Source organism: Callorhinchus milii, unplaced genomic scaffold (assembly GCF_018977255.1).
Source record: "Callorhinchus milii isolate IMCB2004 unplaced genomic scaffold, IMCB_Cmil_1.0 Scaffold1, whole genome shotgun sequence".
Lineage (NCBI taxonomy): Eukaryota > Metazoa > Chordata > Chondrichthyes > Chimaeriformes > Callorhinchidae > Callorhinchus > Callorhinchus milii.
In genome coordinates, this window is record NW_024704742.1 from 111,175,890 (window position 1) to 111,198,634 (window position 22,745).

The following is a 22,745-nucleotide window of genomic DNA, read 5'->3' on the forward strand; positions in this document are numbered from 1 at the left end:
AATGCAAAACAAAAGTATTCAGAATAGAACATTTGAAAGGCTGCTTTTTTAAGACGAGTGGAGATAATTACTGCGGATTTTTATAATAATAATCTTTACAGTTGTTATAGGGTCTTAGCAAGAGCTACCAACTGAGCCAGACCCACATCTGAATAAGCGTTATACTGGTTTAAAATGTTGGGGTTGGGCACTGTACAATTCTTTACTTTGTACAAGTGTATGTCTCTGTAAGTTTACAAGTTGTATCAAAGGTAAGAGTGCAGATCTGGAATGGTTGTCCATTGGGACTCAGTCAAAGTATCTGAATAGCCTAGATCTAAATTTGGATCAAAATTCTTACCCAATGTAATAATAATAATCCTTGCATTTAATATAGCGCCTTATCACGTCTTCAAGACATCTCAAAGACTTTTTCTTTGAAGGAATTATTCCCCACGGAAAAGCAAACCATTAATCGACTAACAACTGGGATCCTACTTTCCGCTAGGTAAACCAAGGCGGGTGGAGTAAGGAAATTTGCCCAACATTTCACCCTGCCGGTAATTGAACCCAGGTCTCTCGCTTGCAAGGCAAGTGCTCTAACCACTGAGCTACAGGACTCCAGGATAAGGCAGAAATCAGAAATCTAAGGCAGAAAGCTACAGGATAAGGCAGAAGTCTGAAGTGGTATCAGTCTCTACTGAATTTATTTAAAGAGATGTTCAGGAAATATGCAAACTATAGAATTTGTGGATATTGAAAACTATAAGCTGCTTCTTGCACTCACAGTGAAGAGGTTTGAATCTTTTCACTTATAATGATGAAAGCTGTAAGAATGCAAACAATTCCAACACGTGTTTAGTTAAGATTGTTTAGTTAACATGACCCGCACCGTCCCAAATAATCGTATTACCTGAGATAATGATCTCTGCGAAAGCTGTGAATCCATTCTCATCTTTTCCTCCTATAATCTGTGCACCTCCCCCTGGATCTGTCAGGTAAACATAAAACAATTCTTGTCCCTCTGGCTCATTATCATCCAAAATCTGGATGGACACTGCGATCTCTCTTTCTCCATCTTGCAAGGTAACGTGCAAAATTTCATCATCAAAATCTGCTCCTTCTTCTGCCCAGGAAAAACTGCCACTCTCATGGTTGTTTTGGAAAGGAGTTCCTTCTAAACCGCCCAGAGCTTTGTTTCTTCCAAACGTTGTTACAGATACATTGATGACCCCAGTAAATCCCATGGTCCTTCGGATATGAAGAAATACTTCTCTTGCTGTACTGTTGTCAGTGTCCTCCACAATTTGTGTGACAGCTGGTCCAATACTTAGAAGACCATTAAAAACATCATTGGCAACAATGGTTATAAATGACACATTAAAGTCTAGATTTAAACGCGGTTTCTCATCTGGATTAGTTGGCTTTAAACCCAAAACTTCAACACCAGATAAATTTAGATAGAATACCTGATCCATCTCCGAAATGTTATCATTGATAATAAACAATTTAATGCTAGCTTCAGTCTGGTGAGTTTCAAAGATAAGTTCACCATCTTGGATGTGCTCATAATCTTCACCAGGTTTGGCACTTCCTGCTGTTGTGTAGTAAGTCATTTTGTTTTATTGCCTCGGAAACCAAACAACCGCTGGACGTACAAAGTAGCTGTTCCTGCATCTTCTTCAACACTGACTTGCCTCGAGTTGGAAGCAAACTGGAAGACTCCCATTGGCTCAATTTCAGCTACAGTAAACCCTGATCTATAGAAACCAAACAGCAAATCATTACTGCTAATTTTTTAAATGTAAGCTGAAAAACACTATCAAATAAATTAATTGTAACTCATGCGACATCACTTTAACACAAAACGGCCTCAAATTTTATGTTAATTAAATGGTAGATGTAATGGTAGAATTACAGCCACATATTACAATTCCTCACTGTAGCAATGATAGAAGACAGTCACTGCTGAGACTCAGGAAAGTAAACTGGTGGGAAAAACACAAAAGGTTATTAGAACATCAGCTGTGCCATTCGGTGCTCATCTTTCTGCAGGACTCATATCAGTGGAAACAACAAAAGTACTTTGTTAACCATGTTATTTCTATCATTATATGTTTATTTCTTTGTATGCAACTTCAACAGCACCTTTCCTATGTCAGAAATAGTTAGAGTCCTTTCCTCTGTGTGGCACAAATGTGAAATTAGAATTTATTTTAACTCAGTGGGCTTTTTTTTTAAATGGTGGGGTTCACAACAGTTGACAGCAATTAGTGTTTTCTCGGTTTAAACATGTTTATTTGGGTGTTTGCTATTTTATGGAGCTTTTGTTTTATTTGATGCAACAGAATGCCCTTTAAGCTAGTGCTGTAACTGGTGGTCTTTTGAAAATGTTGACACACTTTACATGACATTAGTAAAATGAATTAGTTAAAGAAGAGGGAAATGGAAAGGATGGCTTGTTATATCACATTACAATGTGTAACAGGAAGAACCAGAGGTATATGAAATTATGTTAGTGAGGTATTGGCAAATCATTTGCCCTTTACAAAGATTCTATTCAATAATATTCCTTGCATTTGATATCATCTTGTTGAAATACCTCAAAGCGCCTCACAGGATTTACTGTGTGCACAGCAATATCTTACAAACAGTTATGGAGCGAATCACCAATTTCATCTGGGAGAGAGTAGGCAGGGAACTGGGAGAAGCTCCTTTCTCTTTTCAAATAGTGCCATGGGGTCCTTAATGTCCACATGCACAAGCAGATGCGATCTCTTTTTAATGTCTCATCTGAAGGAGGGCATCTCTGACACTGCAATGGTAGATTGATGTGTGAGCCTACACCATAAGCTCAAAGTCAAGACGTGAAGCTTGAATTCACAGCGTTTAGACACAGAGGCAAGAATGCTACCATGAGTGACAACTATGCACAACAATTACCTTACTTACCTTCATAATATATTCCATTACGATTTCTACCCTTTGATAGATTCTACAATATCCAAAATATTTGCTACATATCATAGAATTATACAGCACAGAAGACCCTTTGGTGTCTGTGTGGGCACGATGATTAATATGGTTAATACATTCTGATTCAGAAACAAGATTCTTTATAAACATAATTTGTTTTTCTGAAATCATAAAGGGTACAATTCCTACAAAGTAACTAGGATGCATTTAACTTAAACGTGATTGTATTAGAGCTCAGTTGTTCCTTCTTGAAATGACAAAATTATTACCAAGCAACTTATTTGCCAATATAAATGAACAGCTTCAGGTAGATTCAAACAACTGCAAAAATCATAGAAAGCTAAAAGAGATAAGATTTGCTTAATTATTCATCATACATAGTACTTATATAAACAGTTTACCTCAGTTTAGCTTTACCAGTAACATTGCTGTATACTGCAGACAAATGTAGAGCGAAGGATTCTTCTCCCACATATTCAGTGGGAACATTGATGAGCACAGGTCTGCTTTGTTCACCATGAGAAAGGACAACTGAACCTGCAGTTGCATACAATTGAAATAAAAATAAATTTTCACTACGAGTAGTTCTGCTTGCCCACTTATACATCAACCAATGATATACATAAAAGAGCCAATAAATAAATTATCCCACTTAATCTTCTGAGGGAGGTGACTCACCACAGATTAAACCTCCAAAATCAAGTACTGACTTCCAAAGGTACCCAGAAGATTAATGCAATAAATTCAATAAGTCCTCTGATTACTTTATTGTTCTGTGACCAACATTTTTTTTTGTTTGTAGATTATTTGACCATACGATATTTTAGAAAAGAAGAAAACTGATAGCTCCAACAAGTTAATCTCAAATTTTCTCCATCCGGCAAAATAGCACTGGAAACAACTTGTTTGCTCTTTTCTTTAAATTTACCTTTTATATTAATTCTTTAGTTCTTTCAAGTTTCTATCATTTATATAATTTGTCTCCAGAAGTATTATTTCCTAAGACCCACATCCATAAATACTTCACTGTGTCTGCATCTATATCTCTTATACCTGTCCTCTAAAGCAATTTATAGTGCTGCTAATATTATTATCCCTGCCTATCTGATGATCCACACTTCTCACTGTTAATCTTAACACAATGCGCCAGTGACACTAACCTGATGCAGGTGTAACAGTAGCAGGTGTAACTCCTCCAGGAACTATGCCATCAGGGTAGCCACTCCTCCACTCCACAAGGATAAGCCCATACACACCTCTCCGTGATATTACAGCCTGACAGGAGCCAGTTGAAACATTGGAAACTCGAAGAACCAAAGAATCAAAAGCCAACCTAAACAGGAGGTTAACAATCAGCCAAGCTCGTAATTCATAATATGCTGAGAAAGTATGATGTTCATTGGTGGCAGTTTGCCTGCAACATTGGGGAGCAGGGCAGCGGCACAGTAATTCAATAATAAAAAATAGTTTACTAAGCATACATTGCTATTGCATTAATAACAACCACTGTAATTTCAGTAAATTGCAATAGAGCCTCTTCATGATCTACAAAATGTGCTCGAAATTGAATTATAAAATTTGTGTCCATTTAATAGAACATTTGATGCTATAAGTACAATCTACATTCATTTATTGACAGACACACAAGCTGAATTGACAACCTGTTGTGAGGTGCAGTAATGGCGACTGTACATTATTTGAATTTACACTCTCTTCAGTAGTTCTTGACTATTTGAGTCCTTCAACATCTGATTCACATAACCTTCCTGATTTCTAACCAGTTTGCAACTTCAACACAGAGTGTTCAACGTTACTCAAGCAAAAGAAAAACATTTATAGATCACACAGGACAGGTGCACTAAACCCACAAAATCATCATTGGATGCGTTGTTGTTAGTCACCCAATCACATTTGGTATCGGGTCCAAAAATAATTCATGCATTTCAACAGTATTTACTGTAAATCTCCTCAAAGTACTACTACTATGAGCATGAAATCCCACAGTTAAATTGCACAGCAAGTATGATGGTGTATAATGGTCCATTTCACGCTTTCCATGGAGATCTTTAAGGGAAAAGTATACCTTGAATAAATTTGAAATATGCGTAACTGGAATAGTGGTGCAAAGGCTATGCTCACAAAAATGGCTTCATATATCAAAAGGGGAATGAATGTGGATGTCTTAATACTAAGTATTATAGCTTTATAGTTCTCATCAATAAATCCTGTAGGCTAAAATTTCAAACTGAAAAGAGTCAAAATATATTTTACCTCTGAATTCGCAGCCTCCGCAGGTACAAATATGATGGCTGAGCTTGCTCCATCATTCAGTCGAGGAGGAATGGAGGTATTTCCAGCCACAAGACTCACATTTGTTAATTCGACAGTAAAGTTAAAATGCAATCCCAGGAAAGCCTATGAACAGAAAATATAGATAAAAAGGCTAACAGTTGTTAAAGGAGTCCAAGCATACTTGGAGACTTGTAGCTCAGTGGTTGGAGCACTCGCAAGCAAGAGACCTGTAGAGTGAAACCTTGGGCAAATTTACACACATTCATAACATTGAGGCTTGACTATGCAAACTCCTTGTTGGCCTCCCCAACTACTCCCTCCATTGGCTGCAGGTCATCTAGAACTCTGCAGCCTGTGTCCTCTTCCGTACTCGGCTCCATGACCCTATCACCCCCATCCTCGCCCGACTCCACTAGCTTCCCATCACACAGAAGATACAGTTCAAGATCCTGGTCCTCATCTTCAAAGCCCTCCATGGTCTTGCTCCCCCCTACCTCTGCGACCTCCTTATAATAATAATAATAATCCTTGCATTTGATATAGCGCTTTTCACGTCGGGAGGACGTCCCAAGGCGCTTCACAGAACACACTGCAAAGTGAATTGACTGTATATTTGTGGGCGAACGCGGCAGCCAATTGCGCACAACAATGTCCAACAAACAGTCGTAGATTGAAAAATGACCAATTTTATTATTGTTTTTGGTTTTTGGAGGGATTATTATTAGGCGTGTGGAGTAAGGAAAATTTGTCCAAGGTTTCGCCCTGCCTGGAATTGAACTCAGGTCTCTCGCTTGCAAAGCAAGTGCTCTAACCACTGAGCTACAGGACTCCAAATGCCCTACCATCCTGCCCGCTCTCTCCGCTTGTTTCTTAATATATTCTTATTCTGATTTTTTTCCTGAGGCTTTATAAGGAACAAGCTTCCAAATTAAGGCTGAAGTTATGAATTCTCCATAACTCTGCCGATCTTAATTTTTTGATAAGATCAATATCAATCTTAAGACCTGAAGTAGCATGCTGTCCCTCTTTCATCATAGCTTAATCATCATTCAATTACTGAGTCAGACGACCAAGCAAAACTTTTTGATCATGCTTTACCTATGCCGTCCTACTCACCTGATTTATGATAGGCACCAAGGCAACAGCAGAGTAGGTGCCATCTCTGGCCAACACAGTTCCCAAAAATCCATCTATGAAAAAGCCTTGCCCATGAAATGTTGATGTGAGCTTGTAATCCACAATCACATTCTCAAATGTCCCACTGTGCCTCGTGATATTAATCTGAATGTGGCGACTTAAATCCTGTTGAACGATCACAGTTTGCCAATTTGAATAGACGGCAAACACGCCATGAGGGTCATCATTTGCAGGAACATTCAATTTTAAACTCTTCCTTTCCTCATTCAGTGTAGCTCCTCCTTCCACAGCAATCAGACTAATTGTGTAAACTTCATCCAATTCTGGGACATCATCAGCCAGCAATCGAATGCCTATCTCTGCATTTCGCTGCATGTCGGGAATGATGACTATACCACTGGTTGAAGAAAAGTCTCCTGTCATGTTAGAATCACTCTGCAGCTCCCAGTGGACCTTTTAAAAGATGCATAAATAGTTGGCAACTTCGATGAATATAACTATTAATAAATATGGAGAAACCATGGTATTTTGAAAGATTTCTAGAGGATTATACATGTAAATGTTTCCATTTTTGAAATTGAACCCAACAGACTAACCCTGAGTTCCTTTAATAATTCTTGGAATAAATTGTAGGAAACAAACCATTTATGGAATAAAAACTTAAAAATGTATTAATGTCATTAATTAAATTTGCTAAGTCAGTCAGTGTAGGTAATCAATCACCACGACAGTCATAGTCAGAATAGATACAAGTCACTATCAATAGTAAGTCAAAATATAACAAATATATAAATAGCAAGGTGTATATCTTATATATAAATAGTATAGTCGACATCAGTATACATCGTATTTTCATTTACAAGAGGCAATAAGATAATATGCTTCAATATCTGTTTCACTTCTCGCTACTTCAATATTTATTTGAAGATAAAACAGAAAAATAAAATTCTCTGTCCATTTAATTTCTTTGGATATTAACAGAAAGAATGTTTAAATATGCAAAGAGTAAAGGGAATATTGCAAATCCTAGCATTACCTTGATGTCACCCATCAATCCTTGGGTCCTTTTTATAAGGTATGTAATATTTAACAGCTTTTCCTGATTGGATGGCTCCAGATAAGTCCTTGTATACAAAGCTTCTTCTACAAACTGAACAATTCCATTAGGATCCCCAAATTTCTGTATCTACAAACCAATATAGAATTAGTAGCAATTTTATCAGAGAGACATTCACCAGTTATATAGAGCTCCATATTGTAACGCAATGCAGCTTCAACACTACAGATAAATACCTAGCTTTATGGAATTTTGTGTTAACTTATGAAATCAGAGGACCAAAATAAATCATGGTCTTTGCCTTAAGACCATTATCTTACAATTTAGATCATGAAGAATTTTGGAAAATTCTTAAATGCAGTTTCAAATTAAAGTCTTTTTGAGAAATGTAGAAAACCAGCTTCCAAATTACGTCTGAATTTGAAGTCACTTACCATTAATGATACATTTCCAGCCTTAGCATCAATTTCCGCTTCACCAAATCCCAGACTAAGTTTGATGATGAATGTCTCTTGCACTTCAATCTCTCCGTGAGGTAAGACCTGCAATTCAATGGTTCTGATCCCTGCCTCTCCAGCTCCGAAATTGAATGATCCATTCACAAAACCACCAAAGTCTGCATTTGATGATGGTAAAACCATTGCTGAGTTTGGACCCAAAATGCTCCATTTAACCTGGGGAAGATAAGCAGCAAGTTAAAATAATACAATCTTGATATTATGTTATAACATCTCAAAGGACTTCACTAAATCAATATTCAGATTTCATTAAATATTATTCCAGTTTCATTAATCAGCAATTAATGAGAGTTAATTCTTTACATAACTATACATACTGTACACAAGAGCATAGATACAAAATGCAGCATGCATAAGCAATTAGGAATTTTCCACAGCAATAATATAATCCTTGCATTTGATATCGCGCTTTTCATGTCTTTTAGACATCTCAAAGCACTTCACAGAATATACTGTAAAGTGAATTGACTGTATATTTGTGGGCGAAACACGGCAGCCAATTGCGCACAGCAGTGTCCCACAAACAGTCGTGGATTGAAGTGACCAATTTGTTATTGTTTTTTTTCTTGAGGGATTATTATCCGGTGGGTGGAATAAGGAAACTTGCCCAAGGTTCCACCCTGCCGGGAATCGAACCCAGGTCTCTCGCTTGCAAAGCGATTGCTCTAACCACTGAGCTGCAGGACTAGCAATTTGCTTGTTAAACAAGATTATGTTGATGGCTCAATTTAAGAAAATGATAAGGAGGGATTTCATTCTAAAGGGCATAAAAGCAAATGTAGAAAAGTGAGCAATCCTCATGCTGAATACTGTATTTATGTGCAATCTACCAAATTTAGCAAGGGGAGGGAATAACATGCTCTCTGACAAAAAATACCATTAAGTGGAGACAAGTTGTCAAAGTCTGCAAACTGCAGGTTTTGTTCTACACAAATGTTCCAGATGGTTACAGGGAAAGGAAAATGTACTGGATTCCTTATGAGGATGTTAATACTCACTGTAGTTTGTAAAATACAATGCAGCTCAGACTAATCCCCTTCAAGGCAAAGTCCAAACTAGTTTGTTACAAGTTGATGGTGTTTGGCAATTTTTCAATAGAGACAACTCAAATACATCTAATTGAAGCAGATACTTAGTAGCAGTGGATGGCATAATGAATTGCATTTGAGAGTTTATAGTACATAAATAGTTATGAACTAAGTAAAATACAGAACTTTTAGACACAAAAAAATGCTAAAAGAGCTCAGGAGCTTCAAAATAAATCTTATTAAAAGCATCTTTACACTTTATTCAGACTACAAACTGTCCAAATAAACAGCTGGAAGTAATGCACATGAATTGTTTTATAAGTAAAGGTACTTATTACAGCTCCTACACTGTATTTACATTTTCTCCCATCCCTCCTCCTGGATAGGATCTGAAGATTCGTGACTGTTGCTGGGCCCAATCACAAGCCCAGAGGGGCTGGTAGACCAAGTGTCTATCTTCATTGATAAACCTGGGAAATCAGAGCTAGCAGTGTCTTTGGGGGAAATAATGATCAAACACAATCCTGATTCCATCTCCACAGATGGTGGAATAACCGCCATGTGCAGGAGTCGCAAATGAATTATCCTTTCTCTAACCAAGGTACACTGAGGCCATTTGTACCACCACAACCTCAGAATATTGTTCAGAGAGACCAGAAATTGACCTGCCTTCTCTGAGTGGCTGAGGAGCATTCCAGGAACTACATTACTTATTGCGCCATCAAGGGGGCCATTCACCATTTCATAGCAACCTGTATTCCTAAAAGACTTCAGGAAAATATGTATGATAACCACGTGGGATTAAACCCAAACTTACCTCCACATCTCCATTCAATCCCCCAGTCCTTTCCAGCATCAACATTAGCCTCTGTGTTACACTGGGGTTTGGGATGATAAACTGGGACTGGTTTAGGAATCGTATAAGACCATCAGGGGAATCACTTTTACGGATGGTTACTTTGGTACTAAGATGAGTCCCAAGAATTGCTCCCCCTGTTGCTGCTATCAGCTGGATCTCAAACTGCTCATCATACTCTCTGCAGAAAGAGCACACTGTAAATGTTGGTTTTTCCCTCCTCAGAAGATTGTAAAAGAGAAAGATAAAAATGTAAAACTGTGCTTGGACAATAGAAAGCAGGAAGGAAGCAGCTTGCATTTTTAGTGTCTTACCATGTTGAAACATCTCAAAGCACTTCATAAGTAATTACAATCCAGTGGAAGTGATTATATTTTTTACACCAATACAATCTACAATAAACTGCTCTCTCTTCTCAGACAGCATCAAACATCCATTTCAATGGGCAGATCGTGGCAACTCTCCATTATCAACAAATCTGTCAGGACATTTTCTAATGAGCTTTTATGATAAATAAAACATTTAAGATAAAGATAAATTTAGCTTCCTCACTGAATTTGTTTGTTTTTCAAAATACTATCTTCCAACTTGGAGCCCTTTGACTATTTTTTTAGAATACATGGATTAGTTCAGTTTGTTTCCAGTAGCACAGAATCTTTTAGACATGAGTTGTTTGGATCTGGAATGCATTGCCTGAAAGGGTGGTGAAAGCAGATTACAGACTACAAACTGTCCAAATAAACAACTGGAAGTAATGCATTCTCTGATTCTACCACTCAAAATTAAATATTTTAGCAAACAATATCAACACATGCAGGATTATTTAAAGGTGTATTTTGGAAAGAGATGGAAAAGGGATAAGGCCTATTTGGGGTTAAAAACATGTTGCAGATATCAAATACAAATAATGGTTTATTTTACAAGCAGCTCAGGAGTTCAAACAACAGTTACAATTACAGATGCCATCTCAAGTTTTGAGCAAACTAAATACTGAATAATACATTTGAATCTGAAAGATTTGCTGTAGTAGTTTTTGACTGAGCAGTGAATATTGACTATAACCATCATTTATTATTGATGGATTATTCCTGCAGCCTTGGTTCAAAGGGGTTAGACTTTGGTAATTTCTATTGCATCAGTGATTTACCTTTCAGTGTCATCAATAATGGACACATTGATGAAGCTCTGGTTCTGTCCGTTTTGGAATTGGATTGTATTATTAGTGAGGATGTAATCAATCCCGTCGGGAAATGCTGTGATGGCACGAGAGACAAAATCTGCTGTGACAACTCCATATGTTCCCTGTCTTCGTATCACTGGGATTCCAATTATCCCAATGTTTTCCTCAGCTGTACAAGTAAATACAGGAAACATGATATGTTTGTTAGTTCTCAAGTTACAAAAACAATAATAGAATTATTAGCTGTCATTCTGTTCAATAACAGAGTCTATAGACTTCACACAAATCTATTTATGATTGCACTTTAATAGTTTTGGTTATTTTTTGATCATACAAAAAGACAATGTCTTCACTTTGCATTGGAATTTCAGGTTATCATCACACATTAGGCTCCATATGGCAAAACAATGTCTGCGGAAAGCTATTCAGAAATATGCAGGGTTAATTCTCTAGTTTAGGTTGAGTTATCTGATCCTAGTTGGGGAATAGTTGGATCATGACAATTGGCCATAGAGGCTGTGGGATGGAGGGGTATAATCAGCTATGCTAATTATACTCCCCTAATCCACAACCTCTATCATAGAATCGTACCACACAAAAAGAGGCCATTTGGCCCATCGAGTCTGTGCCGGCTTTTTGAAAAGAGCAATGTAATGTCAATCCCACTCCCCAGCTCTTTCCCCATAACCCTGCAAACCTATCCTCTTCAAATACCCATCCACCAAGTTTTTAAAAGTTGTTATCGAATCGGCCTGGACCAACCTTTCATGGAATGCATTCCAGATTCAAACAACTCGCTGCATGAAAAAAATTCTTCTCACCTCCTCTCTGCTTCCTATAGAAGCTATTTTAAATCTGTGAAGTCGAATCACCAACACACCCACCAGTGGAAACAGTTTTTCCTTTCTAACCTATCAAATTCCCTTATGATTTTGAAAACCTCTATTAGGTCTCCCCGTAACCTTCTCTGCTCCAATGAGAATGATCCCAGCCTCTCCAGCCTTTCCTCATAATCAAGGTCCCTCTTTCCTGGTACCATTCTTGTAAATCTCCTCTGCACCCTTTCCAATGCCTTAACATCCTTCCTATAGTGTGGTGCCCAGAACTGGGTGCAGTATTCTAACTGAGGCTTAACCAGTGTTTTATATAGGTTAATCATAACCTCCTGACTCTTGCACTCTATGCCCCTATTTATAAAGCCTAGTATCTCATATGCACTTTTTACAGCTTTATCTACCTGTCCCGCCACCTTCAAGGATTCATTTACCTGAACCCCCAGGTCTCTCTGTTCCTTCACCCACCTTAAGATTGTATTACCAGCCTAAATTACCTCCCCTCATTCTTTCTTCCAAAATGCATTACCTCGCATTTCTCCACATTGAAATTCATCTGAAATTCATCCATTATTATTTATTGAATGACTGATACCTGATCCAGTGGACCCTATTGGAATGTGTGTCTGTAGATACATAATGAGGATCTGTTCAGGCTTTTGTACGCTCCATAGGCATATAATCACTCCAGTTATCAATCATTCAATAAATAATCATTCCAGGCAGCAGTCATTCAATAAATAATCATTCCAGGCATCAGTCATTCAATAAATAATCACGCCAGATACCAGGCATTTATACTCCAGTTATAAATAAACATTCCAGATATCAGTTTTTTCAATAAATAAACACTCCAGATATCAGTCATTCTATATATAATAACTCTGGGTATCAATCATTCTAGATATAATCACTACAGGTATTAATTGTTCTGTGTGTAAAATCAACAGATTTCAGTGAATCAACAATAAATACTATCAATCAACTGACTCTCACACTCAACATCCAATGAATCCACTTCACAGTATATCCTGTGAAGTGCTTTGAGACTCCTTGATGATGAGATAAGGCTCTCTGTCAAATTCAAGGATTATTATTACTGCTGAGACAATTATTTGGCCATAATTATGTTTCTGCTGCAAAGTTGGTGCTAGATGCTGTGATTATGTTTTGATGTGTGGACCCCATAAACTCCATCAAGTTGACCGTTATGCTGTTGTACGGGTTTGCATTTTGCCTACAATGGAAAACTACTGGAAGTTTGTACTGTTGTACCTATAGGTGAAATTTTGTTGTGAAACTTTGGTAAGCCTACTAGAAATTAGGTAATGTCTGTCTTTTCCATATCTAATGTCTTTGCTTTCATCTAGTGCAGTAAAGGGATGTGCAGCCAAATGGTCCTGGTATGCAGAAGTAAGACAAAGAAAGAGTGTACAAATCTAGTAAACAACTTGAGTACAAATATAGCCTAGACTAGTTGTTGCTTTTGAGAGCAGACTCGAGAAGATAACATGCTGAAGCCACTGTACCTCTGCTCTCTGGATTAGATAACTATGTCTTTTCTGATAATAAACTGTTAAATTAAGTTGGTGTCTAAGCTTGATTATTTCCTGTCTGAGACCACTAGACTCGATCTTTAGAGTTAACAGATTTTACCTTGTATATTGAGGAATTGTGGTTCAAATTCTATAATCCCCTCTGCATTGTCATTTGACTGTATTACAATCCTGGTAGATGATATGTTCCCCACCATTGGCGGTTGGTCGAGTTGCAGACCATTCACCCCAACATTGAAGTCATGAAACCTGGTAGATTAATACAAAAATGTAGCAGGTTAAAAGTTCTTGACTTCCATAAAATACAATTAAAGTACAAATAAAATCCCTCAGAGGAATATTTTAATAATTAAAACTGTTAAACCAGAATAAGTATAGAATTATCAAGTGTCAGCACTACATCATTCTCTTGCATAGGTTGACCAGTGGTCATTGGGTTTCAGGTTCTGGGTTTGAATCCTGGTAGATCTAATCAATCCTTCCCCATTTTCAGGTTGATAACTTGAGTGTGAGTGCCTAGTCCAGAATATTCCCTTGAGGTAAAATAAACGGAGGTGTGTGGGGGGAGGGGGATTTCTTGGGCAAAATTGTCTTGGAGGAGATGCGTCAAGGAAAGCCAAACAGCTCCATAATAATCCAAGGCACACTTCATGAGCCCCTTGAATTGGGTTTCCGTGCCGCCCAGAGCACAGAAATAGCCCTGGGCATAGACATCAAGTCCTGGATGAGAGCTAACTTTCTCCAGTTGAACGTCAACAAGGCCAAGGCTCTCCTGATTGGCTCCCATCAGCGCCACCTCACTTCAGGCGCTGACAGCATCACCATCCATGGTTGCACATTCCACCTTACTAAGCCAGTCCGGAAACCTGGGGTTTTGTTTGACCCTCAACTATTCTTTCTACCGCACATCTGAGCCATGACCCGCTCTGCCTTCCCCCACCCCCGTAACATTGCCCGGCTCTACCTCTGTCTCATACCACAGACCGCCAAAATCCTCATACACACTTTCATTACATCGAGGCTTGACTATGCAACTCATTGCTTGTTGGCCTCCCCAACTCCTCCCTCCACAGGCTGCAGATCATCCAGAACTCTGCAGCCCGTGTCCTCTCCCACACTAGGCTCCGTGACCCTATCACCCCCATCCTTGCCCAACTCCACTGGCTTCCCATCACACAGAGGATACAGTTTAAGATCCTGGTCCTCACCTTCAAAGGCCTCCATGGTCTTGCTCACCCCTACCACTAAGACCTCCTAACCCCCTACCATCCTGTTTTCTCCCTCCGCTCAGCAGTCTCCGGCCTGCTTCACATCCCCGGACTTGCTCGCCCCACCATTGGTTATTGGGCCTTCCACCACTCTGCCCCCACCCTCTGGAACTCCATCCCGCAGTCCCTCCACCTCGCCCCTTCTCTGGCCTTCTTCGAGACCCATCTCAAAATTCTCCTCTTCAACCATGCTTTTGATCTTCCTGCTTCTCCACCTGCCCTTCACCCTCTCCCACCCCAACCCCCAGCTCGGGTCTGTAACTCGGTCTGTCCAGTGCCTCGGGACATTCTCCCGATGTGAAAGGCGCTATATAAATGTAATTTTGTTGTTGTCGTTGTTGAAGTTAGAATTATGTCCTCAACCCTATCAGCTTGAGCCTTAAGATATTTTAACTTGACAAATACTGTTACCATGTTAAAAACACACAATACTGCAAATTTTAAAAGTATAGCAGATTATGTATATTAGGGGGTTGTGGAGGTGGCAATATTCAGAACAAATAAAAAGCAATTGTACAAGAATGTTAAATCTGAATGACAAGAAGCTCACCACAGTATAAATATATACAAATTTAGGCAGCTTTTCAAAGTTATTTTGCTAAATTATTGCTCTGAGGTTTACGGAGCTGTACTTCAGAGGTAATTGTTTAGGATCATTTAGCCTATATTTCCAGAGAAGTGTAGCTATTATTTGTTTTGCTTCAGTTTATGTCACAAGCTCATATTCACTCACGTACTCCTCGGATCAAATATTTTCAACTGAAGCCCACAGTCAGCATGACATTGTTATGAACTAAGCACCATGATACATCTTTTGGAATTAACAATGAAAGTAAATCCATTTATTCAGATGAAAAAAATATAATCAGTATATAGCCATCAGTCAATAACTGTGAACTGGATACATTTCCTATTATTTGTCTAGATTTATTTTGAAACCCTTTATAGTCCCTTTACAGGTTACATGAAACAGAAAATAAATCTCCTAAACATTCCCTTTATTCTGTTCATAATTACCTTAAATCAATGCTCTTTAATTACTGACTCACCAACCAGTGGAATTAATTTTATTTACTTTATCAAAAACCCTCAAAATTTTAAAAACCTTCATCAGGTCTCCTCTCAGCCTTCTCTATTCTGAAGGAAATAACCCTACTTCCTCCAGTCTCTCCTCATAAATAAAACTTTTCATCCTTGTATCATCTTTGTGAATCCAGTGAATCACTTTCTCCATAGCATTAATATTCTTCATGTAGTGGAGTGTCTAAAACTGGACACAATACTTCAACTGTGGCCTAACTAATGATTTATTCAAGTTTAACAATACCCCATTGTTTTTATATTCTATGCTCTACTTTTATTAATGGGACATATCTTCATCAAAACACATTACTTTATTTTATAAGAGAAGAAAAAGGGCTATTTGTATTTGGGATAAACTTTTGGGCACATGACTGATGAATTAAACAACAACTTACACTTATATAGCACCTCCACGCAGGGTAGCATCTCAGAACACTTAACAGCAATGGAGCCTGACTCTTAGGGATCGGATGTGGGGGAGAAAAAACAGCTGGGGTCGAACCGATTGCCTAGATTGCGCACTGGTTCATTGAGTTTGAGGGCGAGCCCAGGAAGATTGGGGAGTTCAGATCCTCAAGAGTGAAGATTTTGACGGGAGCCAAGGAGTATGGCTTCCATCTTGTCCACAGTTAACTGCAGGAAGTTTGCATTCATCCAGGTCCTGATGTCTGTCAGACAAGCTGATAGGACATCGGAGGACTTGAAGTGGGTACAGGAGGAGAGATTTGTGTGTCATTCGCACACCAGTAGTCGCCAACCTTTATGGTTGGCTAACCAAATATATTTTTGTTTATTGAATTGTTTCTTTATTGAACCAGTGAAAGTACTCTTAAAATGCTAGTTTGTGATGGGTGTAAATTCAGCAGTAGAATTAGCAGCAGTCTGAAAAATGCGTTCCTATGAAGATTTTGAAGGAGATCCATCTCCCACAATTTTGAAATCTAGTACATTGTCATTTGACTATTTACCTGCCTCCCAGGAGCTCGGCTTCAAGAATTTTCACAAAGAAATCTTCAGGGCCTTCAGGAGTGTTATCATCAATGATGTCGATCAGGATCCACTTTGACTGCTCTCTTGGTCCAAACAGCAACTGTCCAGATTTAGATGTGAAATCTGCATCGCTCAGTGCAGTCCCATCATATGTCTGGTACAACAAGCTAACGCCACCATAGCTTCCATGGGACCGTATAACAGTAAGGTTAGCCTGTCCGTAAATAAGGTAAATGGTGATATTGTAAGCTGACTTATTGTTCTGTAAGACAGCCTTGAGTTACAAACCTGCACATTACACAAACAAGCTCCTCTAGAGTGATGGAACCCACTTTGCATTTATAGATCAATTCATAAAGGCATTTAAAAACGAAATGTGCTCTAGAATTAGTCATTAAAGAGTACAATCAAGTTAGGCACCTGTTCAGCATTCTCAGAGATCTGAAGGAGCTCACGAGAGAATGCAAATTGACCGTATGGAAAGTCGCTGGCTACCATGGTGATGTTAGAAGAGGCGGACGAGTCATTGATCACAGCTCCACCACTGACTCCTCTCAGTTGAAGTTGGTAATATTGCCTTTCCTCAGGAATATTATCATCTAACACCTGAGCAACAAGAACAGATTTATAACTCATCAAATGCAGACAACTGGGCTCCAATGAATTCAACAGCATTTCAATAAACTATATTGTAAAGACCTATAATTTTAAATACTGCATCAAATTTTAACCAAGCTAAATTAAACAATATTCCATATACAAACCATCCGCTTCTGTTAAGCTACAAACATTATACCCCTTGTGGTGACAAGGATTTTTTAAAGAATTTGCTCAGATTACATAACAAATTAACCAATTCAGAGGCTGGTTATTCCACTTTAGACATCAGAGATGTAATAAGGCAGAAGAATTGTGATCAAAGATGAATTATTTATCAGGATTCTGTCACACATGTGCAATGCAGCCTATGATTTGACAGAAAACAAGGATTAGGCAATTATTTGTGCACCTAAAGACACAGAATGGTCCAAATGCATTATTGCACTGCTTTCCGTTGCACAGAACTGCACTTCGAGAAGTGATGTAAGCAATGCCTCCTGCACACAGCACTCATGTATAGCACACATGAAGGACATTAAATATTAGATATGCAACAACTTCTAGAAACATACACAGTGGCATAGCAGAATACATGAGTCTGTTATTCACTAAAGATAGGGCAAGGCGATCACTCAAAATAACTAAATATATGGATTAATTTGGATTATTATAGAGCTTCTCAAATATTCTCATTTAACATTCTGTGCTGCTTCCTATACCTGTAGCCAGATTGTGGCAGCTGACTGTCTGTCACGCATTACAAATGTTCCTTCCGTTTCAGCAAATTCATTCAGAACTGCTGGAGTAATAATCCAGTTAATTGTAGCATCACCAAAAATGCCTGGACCACGCACTATTCTGTAGGGATAATAAAAATCAGTAAATACCATTAAGAACTCTGCCTTATACATTGAAAATTATTGTTCGTTGTGAACTTAATAGCATAAATATCACCTAAAAAATTATATATAGCAGTGTTCCCTCCCTCACAGTTGCCAAATATTTAAATCAAAATGTTGCCTGCGCAGATTTGGAGGTGCAATCCGGATGAACATGGCTTTCTTTACAAAGGTCAGGTTTCATTTGATTTCCCCCGTGCCCCCCCACTACCCCCACATTAAGCATTAAGTTGTAGTTAAGTACAAAAGACAAAGACATTGTGCTTTTCACATCAGAAGGATGTCTCAAAGTTCTTCACTCAGTGACGAGGAGCAACAGGAAGAGTGGGGGTAACTGAGGATGGTGGTGGTGGCGAATAGGAAAGATGGCCAAAAACACAGTAAACAAGATAGATCTTAAGGCAGGTTTTCAAGGCGGCTTGGAGAAGGGGCTGTAAATTGCTACAAATCACTTTGAGATGGTTCGAGGCAAGGTTGATGATAGTAAGAGAAACAATCTCAGGCAGGAGTAAACAATTGGTTCATCTATCTTTCCCATCCAACCATTACGTACGTTATTGTAGCACTTCCGTTGTAGCTGCCGACTGGTTCTCCAATGAGGACATGCTGTGCTGACGTAGCTATGGAGATCATCCCCGATGCTGCATTATCACCCAAAATAATGATGGTGGCACTTCCTGTGGAAGAAGCATTTATCTAACAAAGCAGAAAAAAACCCGAACACAAACTTTTTTTTCCTAATTGCATAAAAAAAAACACAAAACTGAGCTACAAATGCCAATTTCCTGTAAAGATTAATTTCCGGCTGACCCAATTGTATCTAAGCACATGTTAGACAGAGGCACCAAGTATTTAAGAAGCAAGCCCCTTGGAAGAATGTTACCAATAAATAGTAATACTCCAGCACTGTCGAAATTGATGGAGAAACTTATGAAAATCATTCAAAAAGACAAAAATAATTTGATGAGAAGAAACTGAAACATTTTCTAAACTTTAAAATACACAAAACTAAGCCCAGCTCCTGTGAATATACAATCATTTCATCTTTCTACACATTGGTTCTATTAATTGTCAAAGCTATTATACTATTTAGTGAATGTGACATACATACCATACACAGGGGAGATGTCGGCATTATTGGTGGCAGATACAAGTTGAATCGAATATCGTTCTTCTCCCTCCAGAACGGCATCTGGATAAATGCGCAAAACCAGAGTCTTTCTGGTCTCTGTCTAACATGGTAAAAAAGAGAAGTCACCAAGCCCAGAACAAAGTAATGTTTTTAATCATACACAAAGAATACTTTCTGTACACAGTGGAGCCTTGTTATAATGTGATGGAGAGATCCAATAAAATCCCAACCTACACTATAATGATGCCACAACAGTCAGTTTCACTGTGAATGCACACAGCTGACCGGCTCACTTCCTGTGAACCTGCTTCTGTGCTAAAAATAGGCCGACGCCTAGGTCACTTATGCACTGTGAATGCCATAGAGCCAGAAGTGATGTCAGCAGCGATTCAATGACCTCAAATTTGGTCTTTTCTGAGCATGGAAAGTTAAAATGGCCAACTTGCAGGTCATCCTTTACCTTGAGACATCCTCCTGACGTGAAAGGCACTATACAAATATAATTTCTTGTTGTTGATTTACACACATAAAACTTTCTCTACACAGATGAAAGTAAAATCAATAATACTTGATTTTGCTAAAATTGCAAAATAAAACCCTGAATTACTTTTTTGGACACAAATTGAGATTATACAAATTTCTGTAGTGAAACGCATCAACAGGTAGGGCATTGGATTTTTCAGTTTCACTAATCAAATTGGACACAGTTTAGTGTGCAGATGTGTCTCTGTGAATATACGTGTTTGCGCGTATTTGCATGTGGAGGAATGAAAAAAATTGTGTTTTGTACCTCATTGAAGGAGAGTGTGCCAGTCAGAGGTATGAGGTCATTCTCTGCAGAGTCATCCACCTGCCAAACAATCTCCACTGACCCATGACCTTCGTCCCGACGCACTGTAAAGGACACCAGACCAGCCGGGTCAGCTGATGTCTTTGGTTCTCGAATGGTCACCTAAAATAAATACAATTGTGCTTGATTGGCACTCGTTATATAACAATCAATGCTGACCATTCCCTGTATCACCAGTGTTCCTCCATAAGTTGGAACACGTAACTTGCAAATACTTCTTTATCTTACAACTTTAGGTCCGTGCACTCTATGGATAATCAGAAGTGTGCTTGGCAGAAACGTGAGCGTTGAAATGGAAGACATAGGCAAACACAGACAAAAGGTAGATATATACATGCTTCAAAAGCTGAAATAAATATTAAACCTGTACATCAATTAAACGTAAATGGTTTTATTGGCACAGGTGAGATACAAAGTGACTTTTCGTGCTGCACAAAATGGCAAACCTTTTAAGCACTTGCAAAGGAGATATGACAATGTCAGGTGCAATGTGGACTTCTAAAAGAAGGATCTCGTAAAAGATCTAGCTTCATCTCAATATTTGCATTCTCCACTGATGCTCTGACACAAACTTACCAAGCCTCCCATAAATCTCAATTTCCCATGTCTGAGAATGCTCCTGAACTCCTGGCTGCCTCACTGCAGCTTCCAGAAATATCCTACTGCCAGACACCTCCTGTGATTGTTCCAATGAATCTCCTGCTTTTGTTTCCAATCTCACAAAATGACCCATGGATCAATAGAATGCCTGTGGTCTGCATGTCATGATTGAGGCACAGAGCCTGTACAGTTCAACAAGTACGTGCACAGCAACATAGCTGAGAGCATGCACAGCAGAGCAACTAAGTACATTACAGCAGAAAATCTGAGCATGTGCATTGTGACAATACCGAGTACTCAAACAGCAACAAAAGCAAGTACACACAGTGTTAAAATTGAGTACAGGCACAATAGCAAAATAGAATATGTGCAACGTGTCAACATTAAGTACACCCAGAGACAAAACTGTACACAAGCACAGTGACAAAGCTGAGTAACCCAAATACGTGACTCAATACGACAAATGGTAATTATAGTGGTCACTGGCTCACAAAAATGAAAATGTGAAGCTCAAAAATGGAAATAAGAAGACTGGAAAAAGAAGTAAACAGAGCAAGAAAACTGAATCACAGAGAGGTGGAGAAGAACTGGCAGAGGAGAAACGTCAGAGAAAATCTGAAGTAAAGATTGAGGAAGGAAGAAGCAAGGAAATGGTAAGTTAGCAGATTTTTAAAAATAAATCTCTCTATACAATGCTCCTTCCTTAAGCAAAAGAAAACCTGGAAGCCTTATCCCAGGGATAATACTAATACTCTTCTCTGATTTCACCCGTGTGGGAAACAACCTAATTTAACACTTTCCCGCAACATTTCCAGTACTGAGAACAGGTGCTGCAGGAAATCTTGGGTGTGGGATCAGAACACAATTAGAAAAGGAGACCCTGGATTGTTACCTGAGGTTGGATTATGCTTTGTCACAATTTACTGTGATAAAGTGTTAATGCTAAAAGACGGGTGCGATCTAGTTTAAGGAATTGAAACAAGATTTTTCATGGAAAAATGGTTGTTTGAAATAGTGTACTAACTGGCTGAACATTTACAACTGTTTCAACCTTTACCAACCTGTCTCCTCTGCACGGTGGAAACAGGCCTGCTCCATGTCCCCAACCTGCCCGCTCCACCATCAACGGTCGGGTCTTCAGTCTTTCTGCCTCCACTCTCTGGAACTCCAGCCAAAGCCCCTCCACCTCACCCCTCCCTTGCCTCCTGCAAGGATTGTCTCAAGACCTTCCTCTTCGAACATCTCTACTGTCAACTTCCCACCTACTTGCTTTCCATCCCTCGTGATTCCACCCCCAGCTCGGGTGCAAACCCTTCAATGTCAGGAAGCTTGGGATATCCTCCTGACGTGAAAGTGCTGTATTCCATAGAGTGAGTTACCCCCAAAAATTGGTCACTCACTCCGTGGCTGTTTGTGGGACATTACTGTGCACTAACTGGCTGACTCGTTTTGCCCACAAAATACACAGTCACTCCACTTTGTAGTATATTCTGTGAAGTGCTTTGAGATGTCTAGACGACATGATAAGGCACTATATCAATAGCAAGCATTACTATTTTATTAATGCAATTTTATTGTTGTTGTTAATTTAGAATTGCACGTCTGTCTGTTTTCACAAAGGCAGTTTAAAGAGGTAGGTTTTAAGATGGGGCTTAAAGTCAGATAGAGAAGGAGCGAGATGGAAGGGTAGAGGGCTGGTATTCCAGATGTTAGTGGATGTTGAATCTGAAAGCTCAGCCACTGATGGTGACATGGTGAGGAAGGCAAGCCCGAGTTAGCTGAGCAGAAGAGACAAGCATCCATCCATTTGAAGTTTGAAAGTGAGAATGAGGAGCCATGGATTTAAACTTACCATATTCTAGGTTGGGAGTAAAGTGGTTAAGCTACGAGGCCACATTGGAATTAAAGTGA

The 22,745-nt window shown here is 38.9% G+C and overlaps 1 protein-coding gene across 1 annotated transcript in view; it reads right to left on the minus strand.

Moving 5' to 3' along the window:
* adgrv1 (adhesion G protein-coupled receptor V1) overlaps positions 1-22,745 on the minus strand; it is a 260,965-nt gene that overhangs the window by 147,797 nt on the left and 90,423 nt on the right. Inside the window, 18 exon segments of the mRNA XM_042346991.1 lie at positions 893-1,597; positions 1,600-1,739; positions 3,357-3,492; positions 4,116-4,288; positions 4,971-5,038; positions 5,227-5,370; positions 6,364-6,837; positions 7,421-7,570; positions 7,876-8,115; positions 9,805-10,024; positions 10,991-11,192; positions 13,513-13,661; positions 16,732-16,967; positions 17,174-17,359; positions 18,073-18,211; positions 18,806-18,925; positions 19,360-19,484; positions 20,175-20,336. Of these exon segments, the coding sequence (XP_042202925.1) occupies positions 893-1,597; positions 1,600-1,739; positions 3,357-3,492; positions 4,116-4,288; positions 4,971-5,038; positions 5,227-5,370; positions 6,364-6,837; positions 7,421-7,570; positions 7,876-8,115; positions 9,805-10,024; positions 10,991-11,192; positions 13,513-13,661; positions 16,732-16,967; positions 17,174-17,359; positions 18,073-18,211; positions 18,806-18,925; positions 19,360-19,484; positions 20,175-20,336 (3,769 nt within the window).